This window comes from Python bivittatus, unplaced genomic scaffold (genome assembly GCF_059951505.1).
Source record: "Python bivittatus isolate LINGU-HERP-01145 unplaced genomic scaffold, Pbiv_v1 ctg000070_np1212, whole genome shotgun sequence".
NCBI classification, from domain to species: Eukaryota; Metazoa; Chordata; class Lepidosauria; order Squamata; family Pythonidae; genus Python; species Python bivittatus.
This window is the reverse complement of record NW_028277034.1, coordinates 20,812,536-20,838,742: the sequence shown is the minus strand read 5'-3', so window position 1 is coordinate 20,838,742 and position 26,207 is coordinate 20,812,536. Positions and strand designations below refer to the sequence as shown.

At 37.9% G+C, this 26,207-nt stretch overlaps 2 protein-coding genes across 7 annotated transcripts in view; one reads left to right on the top strand and one right to left on the bottom strand.

Moving 5' to 3' along the window:
• Positions 1–4,683, top strand: part of FHIP1A (FHF complex subunit HOOK interacting protein 1A) — an 89,548-nt gene extending 84,865 nt beyond the window's left edge. For all 6 annotated transcript variants that reach the window (XM_088132762.1, XM_088132759.1, XM_088132757.1 and 3 more), the window contains one exon: positions 750–4,683. In XM_088132762.1, coding sequence (XP_087988888.1) covers positions 750–1,006 — 257 coding nt within the window. In that variant the 3' untranslated portion in view covers positions 1,007–4,683. The remainder of the gene's footprint in view (positions 1–749) is intronic.
• A 12,947-nt stretch (positions 4,684–17,630) lies between these two features.
• GATB (glutamyl-tRNA amidotransferase subunit B) overlaps positions 17,631–26,207 on the bottom strand; it is a 54,126-nt gene continuing 45,549 nt past the window's right edge. The window contains exons 12-13 of the mRNA XM_007433416.4: positions 19,335–19,469; positions 17,631–17,972 (exon numbers count right to left, since the gene is read on the bottom strand). Coding sequence (XP_007433478.2) covers positions 17,847–17,972; positions 19,335–19,469 — 261 coding nt within the window. The 3' untranslated portion in view covers positions 17,631–17,846. The remainder of the gene's footprint in view (positions 17,973–19,334; positions 19,470–26,207) is intronic.

Genomic DNA, 26,207 nt, shown 5'->3' with positions numbered 1-26,207 from the left:
TTCTTCCAATCAATCTGCAAGCTGAATCTATCTTTGCTGCTCCCATTTCCATTTTGTAGCAGCTTTTTAGGAATCATTGACTAATGCCTGATAGTTACAGCTCGCAATGCCAGTAATCAAGTGATAATGCCTGTAGCCGGATATCATCAACACAAATCATACCAGTTAGGAGAGAGAAAGTAGAAGTAGTCTGCATACAAGACTGTTTGAACTGAGCATAAGGTTATCATGAGATGCTCAATTTTTTTTCCAGGAAAATGAACATTTTCTTCCCCAAACAATATATTTTATATATAAATATAAAAGGTTTATGTTTCACTTTCATGTCATTAATTTCAGTTATAGAACACAAGAACAGAAGTACATGCAATGCATCTGTTAGGACACTGAAAAATTCTCACTGTATAGCCCTAAATAGTATCCAGAATTAGAATGGCTTTTGCACACTATTGACACTGCCAAATTGCTTGTAATTATAAAACCTGAATGTTGTGATGTGCTACACTTAAGAGTCTTAGTTGAGAGCCCCATTCATCACAGTATAAGTGAAGAGCAATAGTTTTCTTATTAGTAAAATAAGAATATTGACAATCTATTTTGTGAGGGTGGTCGTGAAAATAAAATAAGGATCTCAGAACACATTTAAACATATTGTAGAAATAATCCAGTAATTTTTATGATAGTTTCTGAAGTTGCATGTGTATTTAAAGTTATTGCAAAATTTTTCTTCTTTATTTTTAATTTTTCAGACAATGGACAGCAGAAGAGCATCACAGGAAAAGTTAAGAACCTCTCAGAGGCATCCCAAGCCCTCCTCCAGACGTATTTGGGAAATAAAGCAAAAAAAAGCACTGTTCTTCCCAAAGTTCCCTTGCACATTTCAAACGCCATCCTTGCTGCTGCTCTCTTCCCAGAGTTTCTCAAGGAGCTAGCAGCTCTTGCACAGGAACATTCAATTCTGTCTTACAGATTATTGGGTGATTTTGAGGATTACTACCCATTCTAAAACTTCTAAAAATATTTTTTCACTTTCGTTTTAAACACAGAACTACTTATAAAACCAATTTGAACTTCATATTCCTGGTACTACTTGATTCAGGATAAATGGTTACATTTTTAGGTTGTGCCTCATTTTCATAAGAAATTGATTAGTAATGAAACCAATACTTTATTTACATCTTTGATTTGGATAACTTTCAGATTTTCTTTTTTAAATTTTGCTTTTGACCCTTTGGGTTAAAAAGATACAGTTATATAAAAAAAGTAAAAAATTTTTATCTCTTTTCTTGGAAAAGATTCATTAAGGAAATAATTGCAAGACCAGCATGACAATCCAATAAGACTCTAGATAACTGTTGAAAGGGGAGTCAGCAATCTTCTTTATAAATTCTACTTTACTAGAGATTAGACTTGTGAATCCAAATGGATTCATCCTGAGCCTGTGATTTGCTGAAAGCAGGTGCTGAACACATGCCATATTGCCTTATGTTGTGGACAAGTCTGGTACTCTCAGCTGTTGACTCCTTTGAAATTTAGATTAAATGAGTAAGTGGATGTTGAGTGCAGACTGCAGAGTATTTTCTTACCATTCCTTGGTATTCTTTGAAAATACTATATTGCTGCTAAAATACTCAAGCCTTATTTTAATAAAATTTGCACAGGGCAAAATATTTCTATGCAAGCTGTAACTATTTTTGTGTGTGTGTGGAATGTGTTTGTATACTTTGTTGACAAGCTAAAAAGTAAATGTATTGGCAGTCTTAAAAATTTAATTATTTCTGAAAATTGTGACTGTATATTTTGTAAGTCATTTAAAAAAAAAAAAAGAAAATGGTAGGTCTCCAAACTGTTTTTGTTAAAATTTGATTTGGTTTAAGAAAACTTTTGTGGTACATTCATACATTGGTAAGTAATACTGATGTACACTGATCTGTTGCAAGATTGCACTTTAGAGAAGTGGCTTTCATATATTAGTCTACTAGAATTAGAAAAAAGAGTGTTTTCTGAGATACATGCGCTGCAACCTGTTACAATTGGTGTTCAATTGCTTAAGAACATTTTCTTTTTTGAGTAATGAAACTCATTAGAAGAGTCCAGACATGATGAATTGGTGTATTATAGCTGCATTCCAGTTTGTGCTAGTAAGAGTAATTGTCCTTCCAGTGCTGAAGCTAACTTTGAACAATGAGTGGCCCAACATTTGAAAGTCTACATTTTCTTTTTCATTGGTGAAAAGGAGAAACTATTTTAGAACAAGTGAAAAAATGGGCATAAAGATCAAGCTTGAAAACAATTCTTGTCACTTCTGTTTTTAAATTATATTCGGAAGAACCAAAAATTGCAGGGAGAATTTGTAATTCCTATGATAAAGAGTTAAAATAAAAATTATTCCATCTGTATACATAGAAGGTAGAGGAGAAAGTGCCTGTGTATTTTTAAATTCATCAAAATATTGCAGGTTATAACCATTTTCTTACAAGTATCTTCTTCTGCCCTAAGTGACATGTTTGTTCATACCATAGTCTTTGTCCTAAGTTCCATGTTAGTTCATACCGTACCTCAGCTCTTCACCCTTCTTTTAGCAAGCAGAACATGGCAGTCTTGGGCATTTTACATTTTTCCATAGACTTGAATTTATTCTCAAAAGCAATTCTTTTATGTATAACTTATTCTAGACTAAGGAAAGAACTTAAGTAATTAATTGGCATTGTACCATCCACTCCAGATTGAAAAAATGTTAAGTGACTGGCTAGTTATTTTCTGACAGGTAAACATTTTATCTTTGCTCCATCTGTCTTCAACCCTAGCCAAATCCTAGGATAATCTAACCACATGTTTTCTTCAATACCCTTCTTCCTGGGGTGTGACCTTGACCATTTTGGTGAGCCTTGTCATAGTTTCATCTAGGATTCCATAAATCATAATTAGTAACTAATTTATATTGTTCATGATCCAGAGTAATGTGTTGAGATGGGCAGCCATACAAATTGAATAAATAAATAAAACTACTTAGACCCCTTTGGGTTTACCAGCCAACCTTTATCTGAATAGAAATCAGCAGTCCATTATTCCATTTTCAGTAACCACCAAAGCTGTCTGATGCACGTTATTCAATGTAAAATCTCGAGCTGCCAGCCAGTTCCTCGATACTCAGCTTTTTCCCAAAATCCTCTATGATATTAACATGTCATCATGTATTAAGTATTTTAAATACTTCTTCCTTTATGTCAACTTTATAGCTGTTCCATCTTCTCCTATTAGAAACTAAACTCTTATTTTCATATCTTACCAACAAGCAAAGGTGAGGTAGGGGAGCAAGCAGCTTAAGTTACTTTCTCTCCTCCCAACACCCGCTCCAAAGTTTGTTCATAGCCAGCACCAAAGCTATGGTAGAATTTCTTTGTATTTACAGCATTCCCAATTTAGTTCAGGACAGAGAAACTGACAGTATGTTTTTGAAGAGAAGTTGACCTAGAATTTAAGGCAATCTGCCTGAGAGTGTATCTTGCATGTGTATGCACAAGTCTTTCTGAGGAGCTAGAGTCAAGCATATGCCAGGAATGTGCTTGGGTGGGAGATTAGCAGTTAGATGAAAAGCAAGGTGTGAGAAAAGTGTGTATGCAGGCAGTGCAAAGAATGTAAGACAACAATACAGGAAGTTGAATGTGGGATATGTGTTTGCCTACTGAGAGATGAGGAAGAGACTTAAAGTCTAGCAGTCTGCAGTCAGAGAGTATAATGAAGTCTTGGAATATCAAGGAGGAAGCCTGAGCCCATGTAGCAGGAGAAAACACCACACCCACAACTAAGAACTGGCAGGGTTGTTTAAATCCCCTCCCAATTGAGCAGGCACAGCTGCAATTCCTTTAGCACAGCTGGCTGTGATGATGAGCAGCCAGCCAACATAGTTTTGTTAGAGGCTTGCTGGTTACTTGTGAGTTGTTCACTCTTGTGGAGCACAGGGGTATTGCACTATAGTAAATTCTGGATAGTCTGCTCTGCTATCTGATGCCCACATTGGTTGGGGAGACCTCTGTACTGGAAGAATAAGCACATGGCATCATAGCATCTGGGGAAATGGAGGGCTACTCACTGTATCCTGAGACACAAATCCTCTGCAATGCCCAGCTTTTCCACCTTGTCAATAGGGTTGACAACTCCTGCTCTAACCAATTCTGTAGATTCTCCCCACGCTCCAGTAAATGTATGTACATGCATACATGTGCCGGAAGCCACACTTCAAAAACGGCAGGGTCTGAACAAAAAAGTAAGTTTGAATTAATTGAGTAACTGCTATTAAAATGAATTGCATATAAAATAAGGCGCTCCCACTGATCTCCAATCTGCAAATAGCAACCATTATGCAAAAACACATATACAATCTTTTCCCTCCTACCAGCAGTAGGAGGAAAAAAAGAAAAGTGGAAGTGGAAATAAAGAGACGAGAGAGAAAGGAAGTCTAAATGTGAAGAAAAGAGACAAGCTCCCTTCCTTGTTCCTTAAGGTCTAATAAACCCGAGTGCTGCATTTTTATTCTGAAGCACTAAAAGCAGCTTATACTTGTGAAACCAGTGTATATTAATTGTATCTCCTTTTGAATGGAAGTAAGCTACTACTGTAGTTGCACTGCAATATACTTGCAATAGCAATTTCCCAAGAAAACAAGTTTTTTCCACTGGTGCTTTTCATAAGTCTTAAAAATGGCAGGGTGGAGAGTAAAATTGACTAATGGTTACAAAGAGCACTTAGGACATGATAATTTCACTATGTTACTTCAAGTTCAAACCATAGCTTGTGTGATAGGGCAACCCTGATTTAGCAAGCATTTCCCACGCTGCATTCACTGTGGTTCTGTTGTGACCTTTATGTCAGTTAGTGCTATTGAGTTGTGTGTGGTGCTGCACACTGCAATGGAGAAACCATCTTGATTTGTATGGAGGCTGCTTTGAGGGGGGGGGGTTTGGGTGGGGGTGGGGGGTGTTAAGCCTCTGTAAACAAAGAAGAGACAACAGCATTTTATATTTTCCTTTTTATACATGGAGCTACCATCATGAGTTAATGGAAAGACCTTTAACTGTAGAAAACAGTGAAATTACAAAGATTGGAAAGTAAATATTACCGTCACAAAAATGCTGTGAGCAGACAATGTACCCATGTGAATATAAGACCTAAGAAAACTATTCTCTGCTGCATTTCACACATCAAAAGCCCACAAATCTTTCAGACGGCTCTGAAATCGAGTGCTGCAATGTTCTGCTGTAATTACCCAAGCCATGATTATAGCACTAATTCAAGCTGTAGTGTTGTAATTATTCTGATATAAATGCCATCTCAGGGAAAGGGAAAATTGCATCTTGGTTAATGTGGCTTTGGATTGCTTGCATAAGTAAGCTATTTGGGATAATTCAGCGATGCGTACTATACTGAAAAGGCATTTAAGAAGTAAGCAATCCCTGAAATACTTTTTTAGTAGTGTTGCTTTAACAGCATTCCCTAAAATCATTTTACATGAAACATTTTACTGACTAAGTTCCAACCTATTGAGTTGCAGCCCAGGGTAGTTCCAGCAATTCTTCCTGGGTCCGGGTCTATCCATTTGAATTGCACACAGAAATTTTCACATTTAGGTTGTGTTTCTTTATGAAGATGAACATGATACACTTCCAGGTAAGTTTTTATTGATGACTGTGGCCAATATACAATAACTATTATACAGTTCATAAAACTACTGCAATTCTTTTGCACAGGGTATTGTGCAAAAACAGTACTATAGAAAAACAAGCTCATGGCTAGGTTCAGAAATTATTTAACATGGTTGCTTAGATTTTGTCTAAGCTAGTCACAAAGTACCTGTTTTCACATTGCATAACATGGAACTCGGGATATTTTAAATATAACATTTTGTTTAAATGGCACCCCTCAGGTATATATAATGATGCTGTTCCTGAAATGATTGCTAGACTGGGTTTAAATGGAAATTGTGCTTTCAAACTACAACCAACCAACCACATTTTCATAAGTTCTGAGGAACTGTTTTGGATGCATCAAAGTCTAAGTCGAGCAGAACTTAAACATGTAAAGTTTTGGGTCATCCACACAGAGGGATCCTGAGTTATCTTATAGGGCAAACTGGGCAGGGCGGGTGTGCATTCCTCTCTTCTGCCTCTCTGCGTGGCTTTTCCTTACTACTGTGGTCTTAGGAGCTTCCAAGGGCCCACCTACCCCGACCTCTCCCTGCCTCCTGTCAGCCACTGCTGCTGCTGCCCACATGGCAGAAGGGAGGAGAGGATAGCCCTTCACTGCTTGCATACATCACCACTAGTATCATAGGCACAAAGCATCATCTAAGGAAGTCCCTCAACCTTGGCTTTTCCCCACTTGTCTCACTTCAGAAAGCAAACAAAAACCCACTTCTGTCTGGAACAATCTTATTTTGGTCTAAATATGTTACAAAGCAGCCCAATTTCATTCTGCGTCCAGATCAAAATGTGCATATTTGGCTTTCAGTATGACTACCAAAATCCAATTGCTTTGTGCATGGAACTTTTTGTATATCCTTTTTGATTATCAACTTGCAAAAAGAGTTCATGTAAATGGGCTTTATGCATATTTGTCCTACTATAGAAAGTTATATTAAAAGAATGAAATTAAATTATGTATCACGAGAAGTCAATTTCCAAGTTTATACCAACTTCATTCCCTACACCGCTCTGTAACGTCTGTCCTGGAAACTGTCCATACTTTAACAGTACCCATACACCAATTACTGTATTGCTTTGTACCCTTCAAACTGTTCACTTATCTTTTTTTAGGATCTTGACAAGGTCCTAAATTAACCCAATAGCTTTATTCCTTTAAAAAAAATACATTAAAGGTACTATTTTAACAAAGCAAAATTACTTTGAAGCGCTTAAGAAAAATAAAGGTGTGGAAAACATCTAATTTAAGCTGTGTTTAGATAAATACGTTGTAATATAACACTATATTACTTGTACAACAGGATCATACAATCTAAAATATGACTTTCTTCAAATTGTGCTTAACATATTTGTTTTAAAATAGTACCAGAATGTAGAACTAAATGATTAAAAAAAAATCATTTTTCCAGTGCAAGATTGGATTAGTTCCACAAAGATTGGCAACGAGATAAGAGAAGACCCTTTTCCCCCCTCTGTACATATAAGATTAGTCAGCTGAGGCAGTATGCATGCAACTTAAGCTTCTACTGTAAATTCCTCTGCATGCATGCTTAGAAAAAGTTATTTAGCAAACTCTGCAGATTGTATAATTGCAAATCACTCTCGCCTGTGAGCCTTCTATCTGTATACTTGGTTGTAACCATTAAGATAAAGAGGACAGCATGAACTCCCAAATCCAACAACTAAGGTGAGGGGGAGTAATAGTACACCAGACACACTGCTTCCCATAAGAGTATTAGCAAAGGGTCACTTACCTATCTGGGCAGCCACCACCCAGATAAGCAAAGATTAACACCAGACAATCAAGCAGAAAACACCTTAATTAAGGAACTACCAAGGACAAAACCACACCACCAAAACTGGCGGAGAAAGCTATTGTATATAAACAGGGAGCAAACCCCACACTCACTTGCTCTGATGATGCTACCTAGTTGGGTAATGAAACATCTGCAAGCAAACAACCAAGCCCAGAGAGCACCAAGGACTCCACAGTTCAACTTTTTGTGTATCCTTTTTGATTATCAACTTGCAAAAAGAGTTCATGTAAATGGGCTTTATGCATATTTGTCCTACTCCACCCTGTGCTACATATATTCTCTTCTATTGGAACAGTAGCACCTGGAAATGGGTTGGTAACACATCAGTGACTTAGTCATAACTTGTGATACCTGATGCTTTGCCAGAGATAATTTTGAGTAAAACAGGATCCCTAGCAGACAAAATCTGGTGGTCTGATGACATCTCTGATCTGGGTGGTGGCTGCTGGAGAGGATGTGGTCTGGTCGTCTTGTTTCCCTCTTACCTTTTTTATTCTCTCTTGAATGGTGTGTAAATGTGGTATATCTCTATATGTCTATTGATGGCTGATTTGTCTGAATGCCAAGCTTCCAGGAATTCCCTAGTGTTTTTAGATTTGGCTTGGTTTAAAATGCTATTTTCCACTCGAAACTCTGCTTGAGTCTGTCCATGTGTTGTGAGATTAAGAAGTTTTCATTGTGTCTTTTGACTGCTAGTTGATGTTCATGGATGTGCTCTGCTAATCTGTCTTTCTGTCCTACATAGTGGCTGTTAGAGTCCTTACACTATGTTGTAGATGATTCCTGTTTTTCTTCTTGGGCTACTAGGTCTTTTGGTTTACTTAAGATGTTTTGGAGGACTTTAGTTGGTTTGTGTGCTATGGTGATGCTGTGTGGTTGTAATAGCCTGTTGTTTCTAAAATGTTTTTGATGCATGGTAGTGTTATTCTTTTCATAGCTTGTGTTGGTTGTGCTGTGGTGGGTTCTGTGGTCAGGCACTTTTTGATAAAGTTGTGTGGGTATCCATTTTGTTGGGAGGTATTGTATAGGCAGTCTGTTTCCTTTTTGTGCTACTGTTTCTACTTCCATCTCTTAAGTATAAAAAGGTGGCGAAAGCCTACAAACAGTTTTAACATCAATGGAGAGTTAAATCCTAGGGAAAAAAGTTCCGTGCAACTGCCAGCTCCAGGTTGTCTTCTACCACTTTTGAGATTTCTGATAAGCTGATGGTATATACAAATTGATATACCTTTCTTTATTGCACTCTTATTATTCAATTTTATTTATTTATTTATTTATTTATTGGCCATTTCATCTGGTCTGAGCCTATTGTCTTAAGGGTCCTAAAGATTTGTTCTCCTGGCTGACCACCAGGTGGCAACACACAGATTCAGAAGACCAGTCCTTATCAAAAGGAAATGAAGACTTTCCGTTGAAATATACTTAGTTTATTTTTGTACTCTGTGACAGTGGCTTCACATGTTGCCTTAAATCATAATATGACTTTTTTGATTTTGGTGTGGCGTGATATTGAAGTCAGCCAATTATGGCTTGGGATTATGCATGAATCAGGCAACTATGATTTGTTCTACAAAACTAAACATCTGGTTTAATACAGTGTGGGAACCCAACCAGTGTTTAGAAATGTGCCACAAGATTTAATACAGGATACCAGAATTCAGTTTTCTCATTTCTTACATTAGTTGTAAAAAAATGAACTAACAATGACAGGAGCCAGAAGATCCATTGTGTGAGTTAAAAATCGGATCTGCTTGCCTCATCTGCCAATTCTGTTGAATTCTTTGAGCAAGATTGGGCTTGTAAAATCTAAAATGGATAAGAAAAATCTTTTCACATAATATTCTTTAGGAAAAGGAATATTCACTATTAAAGAAAATACTTGTTACGCAATTTTAGCTTTGTACTAAATAAGACCGGCTTACGATGAAGAATGGAAACTAACAGTGGATTAATAGGGGAGGAAAATACAGAGCAGATGTCACAGCTATTGTTGTTTTCAACATTGTTAAATTGTTAAAATCAGCAATATTAAAACTGAATTTTCACTGGCACTAAAATTCTTCACTTTATTGCCATGATAATAACTGCCCCACAACTATCTTCCAATTAAAGGAGGTAAATATTTAAGCCATTAGAATAACCAACTAGATATTTAAAATTATCTTTAAAAAAAAAAGGATAACATGAAATAGTATTTGTAATGGAAGGATATAAACAAGGTTAATATTTCATGTAGCACAATGGAAATTTGGATGATGCAATGCCTGTGAACCCGGGAAATACTTGAATCCTTCCATTTGCCATGGCCATAAAAATAAAAATAAGCAAAATCATGCCGTTAGGTTAGACAATGACAAGCTCAGTGATCAACCTGGACAGCTTTAAAAGTAGAATGAAAAAAATGGATAAGTATCAATGGCTACTAGTTATGGTGGCAATAAACTACTTTAAATATTAAAGACTGCTTTGGAATAACATTTCCTGGAAAAGAAAAGTAGGTCTGATTCAGTATGGATCCTCTTATGTTTTTAATTCATGACATCAAGCACAATCAGTAATACCAGTCATAAATGACTTGGTTGACTTATAACAATTATCATAGAACAACAGCCCATAAGAATAATTCAGCTAACCCCACTATGCCCAATATCCTCTTTCTGGACAAATTAGTGGCCTGTTTTATTTCAACTGGGTAAGTTCTCTTGCAGTTAAAGATCACACAGAGCTAGTTTCATCCTGATAAAAGCTATCACTACCAAAAGCCATCATGATTTTACCTTAAAATTACTGGAACTGCCTATCATTTGTAAAACATTTTCACAACTCTTGTCAAAAGGCCACTCTTGATAGATTCATCTTAATGGTGAGCTGATGGAAAGCAGCTGCAGCTAATAGTCGCTTCCAACAAATCTGCCATTAACACTGTGCTTAACACAGTGTCTAAGTCAGTCAAGCACAGAAAATCTGTGTAATGAGGTCAGCATCCACTACTGGAGGAACACAAAAGAAAACCAACTTCCTGGCACTTATTAAAATAGTCTTCCAAGAAAGCAGTATTTTTACACCAGTAGTTTCTGACTACTTTTACTGTTTAGCATTTGTCCAAAGTTGTCCAACAATGTCTTCAATGAGGCAGCATAGAACAAAGCAGCCCTACTGAAGGGGGGGGGGGGGAGGCACCGTTGACCACCTGCTTCACAAAAACGTATGATTCCAAACCATGAATATCTGCTGATGTATGCAGTAGTTGATTTAATGGCGATATGTACCCGCATTTTAGGACTGTAGCCTTTGTTTTGGTTTTAATGTTAATAACCAATTCATTTTTTCAGGGAAGTTAAAAATGAACAAAATAAGTCGATCTGCTCCAGCAAAGTAATCATTATTTGTTGTAATAATGTAAAGTGAGAATGATTTGTTTAAATCATTATTTAATTACTTATATCTCAATTATTGCATTACTTGTTTTATTCATTAAACACGCTAAATCTGTATTTGTATGCCACCTATGTCATATTTTTTAGGCAGCTTACAATCATATCTAATAAGACATATGCAGAATGAACATAATCACAATTATTGTAAGGTTGATGTAGTCAAAGCCCAAGCTCTCCTCCCCAATGGCCTTGTGAAAAGGCACTTTTTTTGCACTGCTTGATAATAATAAGGGGCCATCCTGATCTCAGGGGACAAGCTCTTTCAAAAGGAGGGGGCTGCATCCCATTGGAGATGGGGCCTCAGGGGTGGAAACCTGGCACACTCCTCAGCTTGCTCATTTAGAAATAACTATTTGTTGCATTTTTTAGAAATCAGTGGAAAGCATACTGCTTGAAGCCAATTTTAAAGCCCAGAGCAACTTCTCATTCGTTCATACACATTCTCTTTTCTGTAGTTATCTGGACAAGATCATGTTTTCAAACTTCAGAAGATCATTATCCTTGGCTTGTTTTAATGGCCTCCCCACAGCAGTATTGGAAGGAAAATAACAGGAAAATCCCGTTTGCTGAACAATGATGCCCTTGTGATGCATGTTCAATAGAAACCTCAGCCTACGTTTTGTTATACTACGTTCTACAGAGATCCTCATTTGCAGTTGATCTCCCCTCACCTTTCTAAATTTCCAGGGCATTCTGACTTATTTTACTTAAATTACCTATTAGACAACAAAGGTAATTCTGTATCCCTAAGCATTGCTAAATTTTGTTATACTGTGTGTAATCTCCACCCTGACATGAGTTATAACTATTAACATTCATGCAATGTATTTACTATGGTGATCTCTTCTTTTTTTTGGAGGGGGGGATGTCTATGTTTGTAATGAAGTCCATTCATTCTCTGTAGTTCCTGAACTTTAGATAAGAGGTTGTGGAGGAACTTAAAAGCTATGCTAATAATTTAGCAAAGCAATTCTATAGGGTGGGAAAGGCAGACTAGCAAACTAACAAAACATGGTAGATGCATACCCAGTAGGATGAAAAAAAGATTAGTGGTGGGGTAGGGGTGTGTCTCTCCTATTGGTTTCAAACTCTATAGTAGTTTTTCCCATGATGGAAGTGGCTGTAAACTCTAAACCACTGGATTAGAGCTTAATAGATTTAAACTGAAAGTAACAAGAGTCCAGAGTTCCTTGCTCTGATATCATTTATGGAGAAAGAGTCTTAACAATCTAAGTGTTCTTAGGTATACCGTCAATGCAACATTCATATTACAGTGAATACAAGAGTAACTTAATTTTATTTATCAAATTTGTCACTGCCTATCTCCTTAAAAAAATCACTCTAGGTGGTTTAAAGAAAAGATAAAAGCAATTAAAATACAATATAAAAGCAATTTTAAATAGTTAATAAATTCCAAGAATTGATGGAATTGGCGAGTAGCTTAGAGAGCATCATCAGGGTGCCAGCCACCCCCAGGTTTCATGAGAGCTTTTATCATCCCACATAAGCTGGCAGAGCCAGGTCTTTATCCCTTTCTGGAAAGCTAGGAGGGTAAGGGCCCACCACACCCCTGGGGGGAGAATATTCCAAAGGGTGGGGGCAACGGCAGAGAAGGCGCTTCTCCTGGGCCCCACCAGCTGACATTCTCTCGCTGACGGGGTCCACAACAAGCCCTCTCTGCCTGACTGGGTGGGATGGGTTGATGTAACGGGGTATTATGGTCCCTCAGGTAACCTGGACCCATGCCATGTAGGGCTTTAAAGGTCATAACCAACACCTTGAATTGGACACAGAAACAGACTGGGACCCAATGTAGCTCCCACAGTAAAGGTGTTATATGACCCATTCTTGGGCCACTCAGGATTGTCCGCGTGGCTGCATTTTGAACCAGCTGTAGCTTCAGGATACTCTTTAAGGGTAGCCCTGTGTAAAGCACATTATAGTAGTCTAAACGATAGATGACCAGGGCATGAGTGACTGACTGGAGAGCCTCCTGATCCAGGAAAGGGTATAACTGGAACACCACACGAAGGTGGGCAAAGGCCCTCCTGGCCATGACTGCCACCTGCTCCTTGAGCAGGAGTCATGAGTCCAGGAGGATCCCCAGATTATGCACCAGGTCTGTCTGGGGCAGTGCCACCCTGTCCGAAACCAAAGATGGTAACACTCGGATACAGAGGGGCCTGCAATCCACAGCCACTCCATCTTACCAGGGTTCAGTTGAAGCCCATTGCACCCTATCCAGACTCCCACAGCCTCCAGGCACTGTGAAAGAGTCGTCACAGCATCACTCAAGTCACCCGGGATGGAGATGTATAACTGGGTATCATCTGTGTATTGATGATACCTCATCCCATGATGGTGGATGATCTCACCCAGTAGTTTTATGTAGATGTTAAAAAGGAGCGGAGAGAGTACCAAACCCTGCAGCATCCAACAATGGTGAGGCCATGGGCTGGATCTCTTGCTCCCAATCAACGCTGATTGGGATCGACCTTGGAGAAAGGAAGAGAATCCATGCAAAACTATGCTGCCCACTCCCAACTCCCTAAGTAGACCCAAAATGGTTGAAGGTATTGAAAGCCGCTGAGAGGTCAAAAAGAACAAAAATGGATGCACAACCCCCATCCTGCTCCACCCGAGATCATCCATGAGTGTGACCAATGCCATTTCTGTCCCAAATCCAGGCCTGAAACCTGACTGAAAAGGGTCCAGATAATCCGTTCCCGCCCAGATCCTCTGGAGCTGCAATGCCACCACGTTCTCAACCACCTTCCCTAAAAAGGGGAGGTGGGAGACTGGACAAAAATTGTCCAATATGGTGGGATCCGGTGATTGTTTCTTGAGGAGGGGATGTACTAGGGCCTCTTTAAAGGCACTGGGAATACTCCCTCCCTCAAGGATGAATTCACGAGAGGAGGGCGGAGCTGGCGTCGCGGCGATACGGCGGGCGATCCTGGGCTCCCAGGATGGCAGCCGATATCTCCTCCCCCGGATGGTCCCGATGGACCTAAGCCGTCCCGTAGAGATGGCGATCGCAAAGGGCACGTCCCGCGGATCTCAGGGACGCCGCAAGTCCCAGATTGATCCGGGGAGAAGCTCTTGAAGCCGGCGGAGGAGAGCCAGCCAAAATGGCTGCGAAAGCCGGGGCAGCTCCAAAGGAAGAAGGAAGAGAAGGGTGTCAACTGGGTGAGATGGACTTTTACTATTTAACTATTCTTAGAGAACACCTTAAGTAACTTAAAGAGATTTTTAAAAGTGAAGAAAAGTGGATTAAGCGGCGAGATCGAGCCTTATAAAAAAAGGGGGAATTTTTTTTTTTTTTATTTTCCCTTTTTAGTGGATTTGGCAAGATGTTTTTCTCTTAAAAAAATATATTTTTAACTGGATTGGCTTTTTCTTTTTAATACTCAATAACTTTTTATTTTAAGCCTTTTTTTCGACTAAGATTTCTTTATTGTTGTAAGAAATTTATACTTTTTGATTTTGAAATGGGGAAAGTGGAGTTAAGAGAAAGTAAATGAAAGAAAGTTGCACTGCCATCTAGAGGCTCGACATAGTGCTTTTTTTCTTCTATTGTGACGCATGCTCAAGGACCCTGTGCTTTCTAAAAAGATAGTGGGATGTGCATGTTTATACAGGTGCCATCCGTAACTATAAACAAGAAAGTGGAGTTGAAAGCGATTTTGAAAATATCAAGATGGAAAGTTTGAGCTAGTCACAAGAGCCCTGATTAGTGGCAGTAGCTCTTCTTTCTGCTAGAAGCTCTGCTTTGCTCTCCACTCCCCCCTCAGTTGGATTTTTTTTTAGAGACTTAGTCTTTTCCCTCCTTTTTTTTTTTTCTCCTCCTGCTTTTTTTTTTTTTTTCTTATTTTTGGCAAGAACAAAGATAAAGAATCCTTTGACTCAATGAAGGTTTATCAAGATAATAAACTATACGAGAAACACAATGCAGAAAAAGATCTCTAAACTATTGAGGATGACTATAAAAAACTGGAAGAAGAGCTGCAGAAATTCCCGCAAAAAAAGAAAAGAAAAAAAGATACTAAAGCTAAAATGGACTTAATTAAACATAAAACGGGATCAATGGAAAAGGAAGAAATAGTACAAGAAATCAGAAACATTAAACAGAATTATTGTGGTTAATTAACTGATAAATGAAGAGGGACAGACTTGTTCTTGGCACTGAGGGTGAGAAAAAGATTATACAAGATTATAATGGAAAATCGTACTAAAAGAATGCACAAAAAGAAGAAGTAAAACAATATTGAAAGAAACTACTTCAGATGTTTAAAGAAAACGAGGGGAATACAACAATGATGGAACTGACAGAAGCTTCAAAAAGCAGAATGTTTGAAAGGACATTTATTATTGCTTTCTCTTATCCAATAATATAGAAAAAGGAATAAACAGCTAGATACTTTGGGATATTGAATGAAAAGGGTGAACTCAAAATTATGCAAGCGCTGGAATAAAGTATAAATCTGAGATATATAGTTAAAAATTGTATTTGATTCTAAATATTTTAAGAGATTAGACATTTACATATGGTTGAATATAGTAACATATAGATTTTAAACTAGAGATATTTTTGTTGAAACATGTAGTGAAGAATCTGGTTAGAACTGTAACCCGGTTAGAACTGTAACTGATATTGTAACTGATACTGGTTAGAACTGTAACTTTTAAGAATTGGAAAAATTAAAAATTACTTATGCAGGAGGAAGTTATTGAAAATTATGAAATGTGCAGAGATGAGTTAAACTGAGATTTGAAATTAGAGTAAGAAGATAAGTAACTTGTTTTTATTAATGACTGGATGAGAAAATATAGTAATGTAATGGATTAGGAAACTTTATAATAGAAATTTGATATTAATTATTATATATATACACATATAATCGATAGATGGAAATGTATTACTAATCCTATTGAAAGTTAAAATTTCTTGTAATAAATGATTTTATAGATTAGCTATGAATGATTAATAATTGTTAATTGATAAGTATACAAGTATATTTTGAATAGATGATATGAGAATTTAAGATTATGAAAGGGGCACCAACGAGTTGGTAACTGGTTGACACACGCTATAAAACGGAAGATGTTCTTTTTTTTATGCCTTTTTATGGTTTTGTTTGTCCATGTATGTTTTGTGTTTGTTGTAAAAATAAAAAAATATTAAAAAAAAAAAAAAAAAGGATGAATTCACCATCACCCACCCACATGTCACCTCCCGAGTGGCCTTAACAAGCCAGGAAGGACAGGGATCTAGTTGACAAGTGGTGGCATTGACTGTCTGGAGGACCCTGTCCACTTCCTCAGGTTCAACAGGATCAAACTCTTCCCATATAACAGGGTATGTCCATACTCTGGGCATCTCTACAAACCATGCCCCACACTTGGCATCCAACTGGGACTGGATATAAGTGATTTTATCCTCCAGATATCCAGAAAATTCCTCTGCGCATCCCTGTCAATGGGCCACTGGCCCCCCTTTTCCCAAAAGAGATTGGGTGATCTTAAACAGGGCCTGTGGATGCAATAAGAGCGGAGAAATATTGATGTTTTGCCACTCTTACTGCCACAAGGTATGCCATAATAGTGGCTCTAGCCTGTGTCCGGTCGTGTCCAGTCCTTGTTTTCCTCCAGCGGCGCTCTAGGCATCTCTTAATCCTTTTCATGACCCTCAACTCATCCATAAACCACGGGGAGTGTCGGGCTCAATGGATTAGGAGAGGTCACATGGGCATGATCTTGTCCAAGGCCTCAGCCGCTTTCCAGGTAGTGGTCAAGGCCTCCACTGGACTGTGCTGCAGACCCTCGGGTATAACCCCCAGCTTCCTTTGGAACCCAATTGGGTCCATCAGTCACCGTGGGCGGACAAATTTAATAGGTCTGTGGAGCAGGGTAGCATAGGAGAATCTCAGGGCCACCAGGACATGATCTGACCATGACAAGGGAGACAGATGTAATTCCCCTTTCAGTTCACATTGCCACTGCTCTGACAAGAAAACCAAGTCTGGTGTGAGACTACTGTCCTGAGTCGGGTCAGTGCAAATAGTCCTTTCGGCCCCCTCAGGCCACAGCTGCTGTTTGGACGCCAGTTGATCAGCCGATATCCTGGCCTCAGGCCTGTGACACCAGTCCCATCCAGCCACTGCTCAGGCCACCACCAGTCCTCTGGTGCCAATCCAGCTGATCTTCGGGCCCTCCGGGCATGTGGGATCAAAACACCCCAACGTCCAGAGTTTGGCTCCAAATTCTCTCTCTCTGTGGCTCCTGCCCAGACTGTTGCCATTTGCCACACCATGCCATACTGTTCTGCTCGCCAGGGGCCCTGGAAGTTTTTTCCCTGTGGCCCAGGTTTATCCTTGGGTTCCTTGGGCTCTCATTGCTTAATATGTTTTCTTTCCCAAAACAGATGGCATCAAGTTGAAAAAGAATTCAGAATTGTCTAGTTCATGTAACAGAAATACCAAATTTTCAAGAAACAACTAAGCAATTGTGGGTGCCTCAGACTCCTGAGTATTTTTTAAATAGGACAATATTCTGTTTTGATTATTCATAAGAAGCTACATTAAGAGACTATAGTTAACATTATCTAGTTATGAAAAAATTCTCACTTTTTACTACATACCACAATATTACAAAAGCAGGAGATTTTAATCAGAAAACTCATGCACACTGCAGTTTTATTTCCTTCCTTGTGGAGTTTACATTTTGAATAAATAGGAACATAAGAGGATAATGACCTTAAAAAAAAACAACCTGGAAAATGACTAAACAGTGATGTAGCAGTCTCAGCACTGCATTAGAACTTGTACAATGGCTTGATGCTATTGAGAACATTAAGAATGGTAGATCAGACACATAATTTTTATTCCAAGCTCCTATGATAGTAGCTTCTCTAGAATTTGTTTCACAGTTACAGGATCCGATCGCCCTCTTGTTGTTCTTTGGACATGTCCAATTATGGTATTCAGGACCTTGTGGTTTCCCTTCTTTATCTCTGCCACCTAAACAGAGAAGTTTCATATACACTGGGTTATGATTGTACTGAACATTATCATATAATAGGAAAATACAGTGACTTTTTACTATATTTCTCTTTTATTTGTTAGTAAAATTTAGAGCAAGCCTTCTTAACCAAAAGGTTAGACTATTCTATTAATAAAGAACTTTCCTATCATAATGGGAATCACATAAATCACAACACTTGAGTTGTACTTACCTTAAGTTAGATTCAATCTAGTGATTTAGAATAATTTGTATAAAAATCCTTTAAAAATTACAGGAATCAGTTCATATCTGTACAATAAACATGACACTGCTTTGCAACAGAAAATGCCAAGTCACATGTACCCTGGAGGGTCCTTGATGCACTTTCACATATTAATCCCTTCTTACTGTTTCCCACAAAAAGGTACTTAGCAGCATCTTACCTTTGAATGAGCAGGTTACAAAACTAGTAACCATAGCAAGATCTGACTTTAAAGACACAAATTCTAATGTCTAATTTATGGCTTTAAAAAAGTTGTTTTTAGTTTGGACAATCTGTTGATTCTAGCAGTAAATCCTGAATTTCATTAAACTGTATGCACTACATTAAACATTCATAGCAACTAGGTACATTACTACAATAATCTTAAAGTTGCAATAATGTACAGTTGCTGCTTCTGGAGAATCAAGCAAGTACATTCTTGGTCAAGCTATTATTGAAAGGATAAGTTTTTCTTCCAGCATAAAATGATTGTTATTTACAGAAAAAAATAGCATAATTTTCCAAGGATAGCACTGTAATTATTAATATGATTACCAAAACCACCTAGAAAGCAGTTTCAAATTTATTACAGGCTCCTAATGGTGAGGGGAGCATTGCCTGGCAGCATTGTTATTAATAGATGTTAACATTTTTTTCATCCTCAAAAGTACCTAGATAATATTTTACTTAATGTAAGTTATTATTAGCCTCTGGACAGAACACAAAAGTTCTTATTCCTTAGGTAGCTACATCTTCAAAAAAAAATTCACTTTAAAAGCTTCAGAAGCAGCAGCATTGAACTATATGTTCAAAAACAGAGTTGTTTTTACATTGCTTATATGATAGGGAAATACTGCTTTGCTGTCCAGAAAACATTCAGGTCAGGTGATCTGAGACTTCCTGAACAAGGAGGTCTTAGTTTTAAATGTTCGCTCGGTTACTGTCTCTTGTGGGCATTTCATGTGTCACAATGCAATTTCTTCCATTTTTTCCTAAAGAGTTATTAAACAACATGGTAATTTGAACGGAAAAGGCAATTTACATTTTTATCTCCACTATCCACCCTAAAGTGTCAAACCTCTTGTTCCCAATTTCCCAGGTCTGTTATCAATATCACCTCTTTCTGATGGTCTCTCATCACAGTCCAACAGATACTCTCAAGTTCATTCCAATCCTGGAGTAGGTTAAGTTTCTTTTCTTTAACAATCAGAGCTGGAGTCTTCTTTTCCCCCTTCCACATCTCTTCCAACACCTGCAGTATCAAGATAAAAGAATACTGGTGCTTGAACATGCCTCTTGTCTTTCAGAAGGCAAGAAGGAGTTGAGTAGTAAAAGGCAGAAAAGGTAAAAAGGCAAGAAGTTAGGGCTTAAAGATTTCCGTTGTTACTCAAAAAAGATACCAGTCTAGACATGCAGAAAATTCATGGTTTGCTTTCCACTCAATTCAAATGCTATTCTAGTTCTCCAAATAAGGAGACTTCGGTGCTGAATGTGTCCTATTTATTATTTTCATTCCAAATTGTTTTGATGGTTTTTGTTTTGCCTAGGGCCCTCTTGAGAGACCATGAACTCTGAGGCAATACAACTCCTGTTTCAACTTTTTAGTCATGCTGAACTGCAGCTAAGAGCAGCAGCAGTACCTCTAGACTTTAGAATTTGGAAATATTTTTATTGTCCTGAACTGTATTATAGGTTTTCCTAAATTTTAAAACCTACAGCATTCAGTAAGAGCCAATTTGGTGTAGTGGTTATGGCACCAGGCTAGAGACCAGGAGACCTAGACCCACCTTAGGCACAAAGCCAGCTGGGTGACCTTGGGCCAGTCCCTCCCTCTCAGTCCTAGAGAGAAGGAAATGGCAAACCACTTCCAAAATCTTGCCAAGAAAACTGCAGGACTTGCAAGGAGTCAACACTGATTTGAAGGCACCAAAAACAACACATTCAGTAGTAATTCCTGCCCAGGAAAAAAATATATTTCCTGGGCTTGGATGGACTTTTGTTTTGGCTCACAAATGTTGTGAGGCTTTATTTAAGGTATTTATGTATTCCTTATTTTGGCTTTCTACAATTCAATCATTTTCCTTTTTTTTATTATTGATAATGTTAAAGGGAATAATATGAGGTTATCAGTCAGTTCTATAAAAATGTAGGACCATCCAATTAATTAGAAAAGGGGCTTAAATGTAAGGGCCACATTCTACATTACTATGCTAACCGATGTGTATGAATGTATGAATACAGTCAATATCATTGTTTGAATACAGTTAGATGATCTTTTCACCTTTAGGGCATATTTGTGTCTAAAGGAAAGATTAAAGGAGGATACTCTGTTCATCATTAATATATTGTGTAGTTTGGACTGGGGAGGATAATACAGATGTGACATTTGTATATGCCATAACCAAATAAATAGCAAAATTCATTCCCCATAGAATTGCTGGTTAAACACTCACAGTGGGCAGTTGCTGATCAATAAAAGGAAAAGGAATAGAGTTATATAATTAAACCAAACCATATATTATAAAGGTGTGGAAGATTATACAGGTAGTCCTTGTTTAGTGTCCATAATTGGGACTGGCAACTCAGTCATTAAGAAAGCAGTCGCTAAGTGAAACCATGATTGTGCTTATGATCTTACTTCAGCTTTTATTTGCTTTACAGACCTATGAAGGTCATAAATGCAAGGTCATAAATTGGTCACAAAGTTACTTTTTCATCACTGTCATAACTGCAAATGGTTACTAAACAAGACAGTCACTAAACGAGGACTAACCTGTAATACAAAATCTGTGGCACCTACAGCCCATTTATTCATCCTGTAAAGCACATTATTTCTTAATGTTATAACACTTTCCAGCTTTGTAGTCAAGCTAGGGTACATTGTAACAATCCCTAGAAACAGCTACTTAAATGAGAAACAATTTCTTTGGGAATTTGATGTATTCTGCTTGCTTCTGTTTCAGATATACAGTGGGGCAAAAAAGTATTTAGTCAGCCACCAATTGTGCAAGTTCTCCCACTTAAAAAGATGAGAGAGGCCTGTAATTCTCATCATAGGTATACCTCAACTATGAGAGACAAAATGGGGGGAAAAATCCAGAAAATCACATTGTCTGATTTTTAAAGAATTTATTTGCAAATCATGGTGGAAAATAAGTATTTGGTCAATATCAAAAGTTCATCTCAATACTTTGTTATATATCCTTCGTTGGCAATGACAGAGGTCAAACGTTTTCTGTAAGTCTTCACAAGGTTTTCACACACTGTTGCTGGTATTTTGGCCCATTCCTCCATGCAGATCTCCTCTAGAGCAGTGATGTTTGGGGGCTGTCGCTGGGCAACACGGACTTTCAACTCCCTCCAAAGGTTTTCCATGGGGTTGAGATCTGGAGACTGGCTAGGCCACTCCAGGACCTTGAAATGCTTCTTACAAAGCCACTCCTTCGTTGCCCGGGAGGTGTGTTTGGGATCATTGCCATGCTGAAAGACCCAGCCACGTTTCATCTTCAATGCCCTTGCTGATGGAAGGAGGTATTCACTCAAAATCTCACGATACATGGCCCCATTCATTCTTTCCTTTACACGGATCAGTCGTCCTGGTCCCTTTGCAGAAAAACAGCCCCAAAGCATGATGTTTCCACCCCCATGCTTCACAATAGGTATGGTGTTCTTTGGATCCAACTCAGCATTCTCTCTCCTCCAAACACGATGAGTTGAGTTTAGGCCAAAACTTTCTACTTTGGTTTCATCTGACCATATGACATTCTCCAATCCTCTTCTAGATCATCCAAATACTCTCTAGCAAACTTCAGACAGGCCAAGACATGTACTGGCTTAAGCAGGGGGACACGCCTGGCACTGCAGGATTTGAGTCCCTGGCGGCGTAGTGTATTACTGATGGTAGCCTTTGTTACTTTGGTCCCAGCTCTCTGCAGGTCATTCACTAGGTCTCCCCGTGTGGTTCTGGGATTTTTGCTCACCCTTCATGTGATCATTTTGACCCCATGGGGTGAGATCTTGCATGGAGCCCCAGATCGAGGGAGATTATCAGTGGTCTTGTATGTCTTCCATTTTCTAATTATTGCTCCCACAGTTGATTTCTTCACACCAAGCTGCTTGCCTATTGCAGATTCAGTCTTCCCAGCCTGGTGCAGGTCTACAATTTTGTTTCTGGGGTCCTTCAACAGCTCTTTGGTCTTGGCCATAGTGGAATTTGGAGTGTGACTGTTTGAGGTTGTGGACAGGTGTCTTTTATACTGATAACAAGGTCAAACAGGTGCCATTACTACAGGTAACGAGTGGAGGACAGAGGAGCCTCTTAAAGAAGTAGTTACAGGTCTGTGAGAGCCAGACATCTTGCTTGTTTGTAGGTGACCAAATACATATTTTCCACCATGATTTGCAAATAAATTCTTTAAAAATCAGACAATGTGATTTTCTGGATTTTTTTCCCCATTTTGTCTCTCATAGTTGAGGTATACCTATGATGAAAATTACAGGTCTCTCTCATCTTTTTAAGTGGGAGAACTTGCACAATTGGTGGCTGACTAAATACTTTTTTGCCCCACTGTATAGGCTGAGGCCCATGCAAAATTATTGTCATGCTGGAAATTCTGTACTATTAATTCATGTATGCTAAAAAATGTTTTAAGTGCAGCAATTCCACAGCATAATCAGCAATTCCTTAACAAAATTAGATGATTGTATTAACCGTAATATAGTTATCACACTGCAGTTCTCTTAGAACAGTTAAGAACACTGTCCCAGTACTTAGCAGTGCATCTACATGGTGATACAAGATGTACATTCAATTGACTCTATTCTCAGTCGTGCTTGTCCTGCTGGAGACCCCAGCAGCCTAATAACAATGTAAAGTGGGGTAGCCACGGTACAAACTTTGCATTTGGTTGTGAAGGAATAAAAAGTCCAAAAGGCAGAACAAAGTGTTAAAATTTATCAGCAAATATAATTATTTCCTGATTTAAATGAAATGTTAAGATCACAGATTTTGTACTCCTAAGAAATATAACAGAAGTATGCCCAGACTGTAGTGCAGGCATGATCAAAGCCTTAAGAGTCAGGGCTGCAGCAGACAAAATGTTTAGAGACTGAAACATAAGATAATGACCTTGTGCTTGTTAAAATGGACATTTAATGTTCTACTAGATAGATATTAACCTAATACATTGTAAGGTATTTTCCCATTTGTTTTGAAAATATGAAAGAGCTGAGCAACTTCCCAGATAGTATAATCACAGTCAGCACTATTATATTGGGCACTTGCCAATATTTTAGCTGAATGTGCTATAGTGTAAATGTGAGTTAATCTATAGAATAGCAATAAGTATACATCTGAAATAGTTCTCCAAATGACATGACGTCTCGTCATTATGCAAGGCACAAATTGCAGTGTGCCTTATTTATCTGAGCTTCATTTCCATAGAGCACAAAAGGAAAACCTCTTAAATTTTAAGTTGCCAACCATACAGGTATGGGTTTTCCGGCACCCGTCTCTGCTTTCCCAGCTCAATGGATTTCCCCATCATTTCTTGGAGGATCTGCTTTCCCTGCTGCAGTTCAGCCACTCAAGTGCAGCAATTCATCTGCTGTTGCACGCATGCATAGAGCTGTTTCTGCCTTGGGCCACCCAATCATTCTGCCTACTGCTGGGCATCCTTAGAAACATTTCTTCTTCACACAGTTTGCTCACCAAAGCCCTTCAGTGTGACAAGGGGACTGTATTTCATAGGATCACTCAATGATAGCCAAACAGTGATATTGTTAGCTGGTATCTCAGGGCAGTTGTTGTTTGAAACATTTGGTCTGGGGTTCGAGTTAATCTAAATCTTAGCATATTATTAATTTAACGACATGCCAACTCTACAGCAAACAAACAAGAAAGTTCTTTAGTTATTTTTTTAATCATTTACCATTTCCATGGCATATACCTTGCTGACTAACAAGTATTCGTGAGATGCAGAAATTAATGTACACGATCACTTAATTGGTATATATTGTGCCTTTCCGTTAAAAATAAGTCTCAAGGAGGCAAACAATAATAAAACATTACTAAACACAAAATTATAACTAAGCATAACATATGAATAACACAAATTTACAGCGCCATTAAAAAGCAAATGAATAGCACCCACCAAATAAAATCTGTTGCAGCATGCAAGCCAGCTGAAATAACAGCAATCCATTTACCAAAAGTACTAAGTGACCTGATATTTTTTAAAAATATGCTTCCTGATATGGTACAGGCAGAAAAAAGAGTATTTTTTCTCCAAGCAGAATACAGTGTTACAAATCAACTGATGATTTATATGACTGCAGACTGCAGTCTTTCAAAGGACAAACCATTTTTCTGCTTTTATATTAGTGGGTAACATCTTATGTGCTAAGTGTATGTTTGAGGTTGGAAAGAATTTCACTTGGCCTTTGGATGGTATGCTATGGGTTGCAGCCCCCACTTCCAAAGGTTAAAAATATATGGAATTAGGACAAAACCTTTTTTTCATTTAATAACATTTAAGGATATTGAATTAAATTTATGTTTAATGATTTAAATATTTACTATGATTGCTTTTCATATATTCCAGAATTTTTGTCATCTTTTAGATTAAAAATTACAATTTGGTGGCAATTTTTGGAGGGCTTTGGAGTCCATGTGTGATTCTGAAGCCTCAGGCTATGGAGCTTACAAGGTATAAACACAGGTTGAACTGCATGAGCTGGTAGAAGTAGTTGCCACAAACTCAACAATATATCACAAACTCAAATATATCACAATCACCACCCATACTATGACTTCTGAAATATTCATAGAAATCAAGCCTTCCCTGCATACTAAGGTATCGCTAGCAAATAAATTATTTCAAAAGTGGTTGAGGGTGGCCATGTGCCATATATTTTTACCTTCCATCTTATTTTCTGGAGAATACTTTTATATATCCTTTCCTATCTTGTCCTATCCCCTTATCCATTCATTCTTTAAAAAATCACATTTAGTAAGGATACCATTATTCCATATCTTTTTACTGAATTGATTAAATGGGCTGCCATACTGCCAAATTACAAGTAGTCTAAGGAAAAAATACACTTAATACAAACGGATCTAAGAGAAGGATGCTAAAGAGATAGATCATAATTTAAACAATGAAATCTAAGTCACAGTTAACATCAAACACTTCTCTATTTCCCCCTTTTTGCCTTTTGAATTAACTGATAAACAGTGTTGTCTAGAGGGATCAAGATTCTAGACTGATGGAACAATTCACGATATTTATCTTCAGCTAAGATATATGCAAAGTGGATCATTTCAATATCCAAACTATTTTATCCAGTGACCATCTCTTGCCTTTGAAAATTTGGAATTTCAGGCTCAGAAATTCCATATTATGTAACTACTCTGTTTGGGGTAGTAATGTGTTGCTGTTTGGGGATATTTGTAGTTTTAAATTTTTACTATTAGGTAATTGTTCATCCTATCTGTTTGGATTTTCTGCTCTTCAGGAGACTATCTATATTCTTAGAGTAGGAGAAGCTACTTTTGCAGAAGAAAATGCACATGTTATTCTAGCAAAAATAAATGGCCAAAAATGCATGCATGTCAATACTTTTCCATAAGAACATGAAGACCTATATCCATTAGAACATTCAAATTTAAACATATACTTCTGAGGAAAGGTTACTCATCTTAATAACACATGTTAAAATTACATCTCTTGCTAATCATAATAATAAATGGAGTGTTTTTAACTCTTGGTTAATCTTATTTGCATTTGCTTCATTGGCCATTTTCAGTCATATTAAAAACTCAATTTACCCAAATAAATAAATAAATCACAAGACACCTCAGTGAATGAACAGTTACCCAAATATTGTTTATATTCTATGATGATGATGATTAGTTTACTGTTGGAATGCTGCATTTTGTACATTATTTACAATTGTGTTGTACACCAAAAAATATGGGACTGAAAACAAC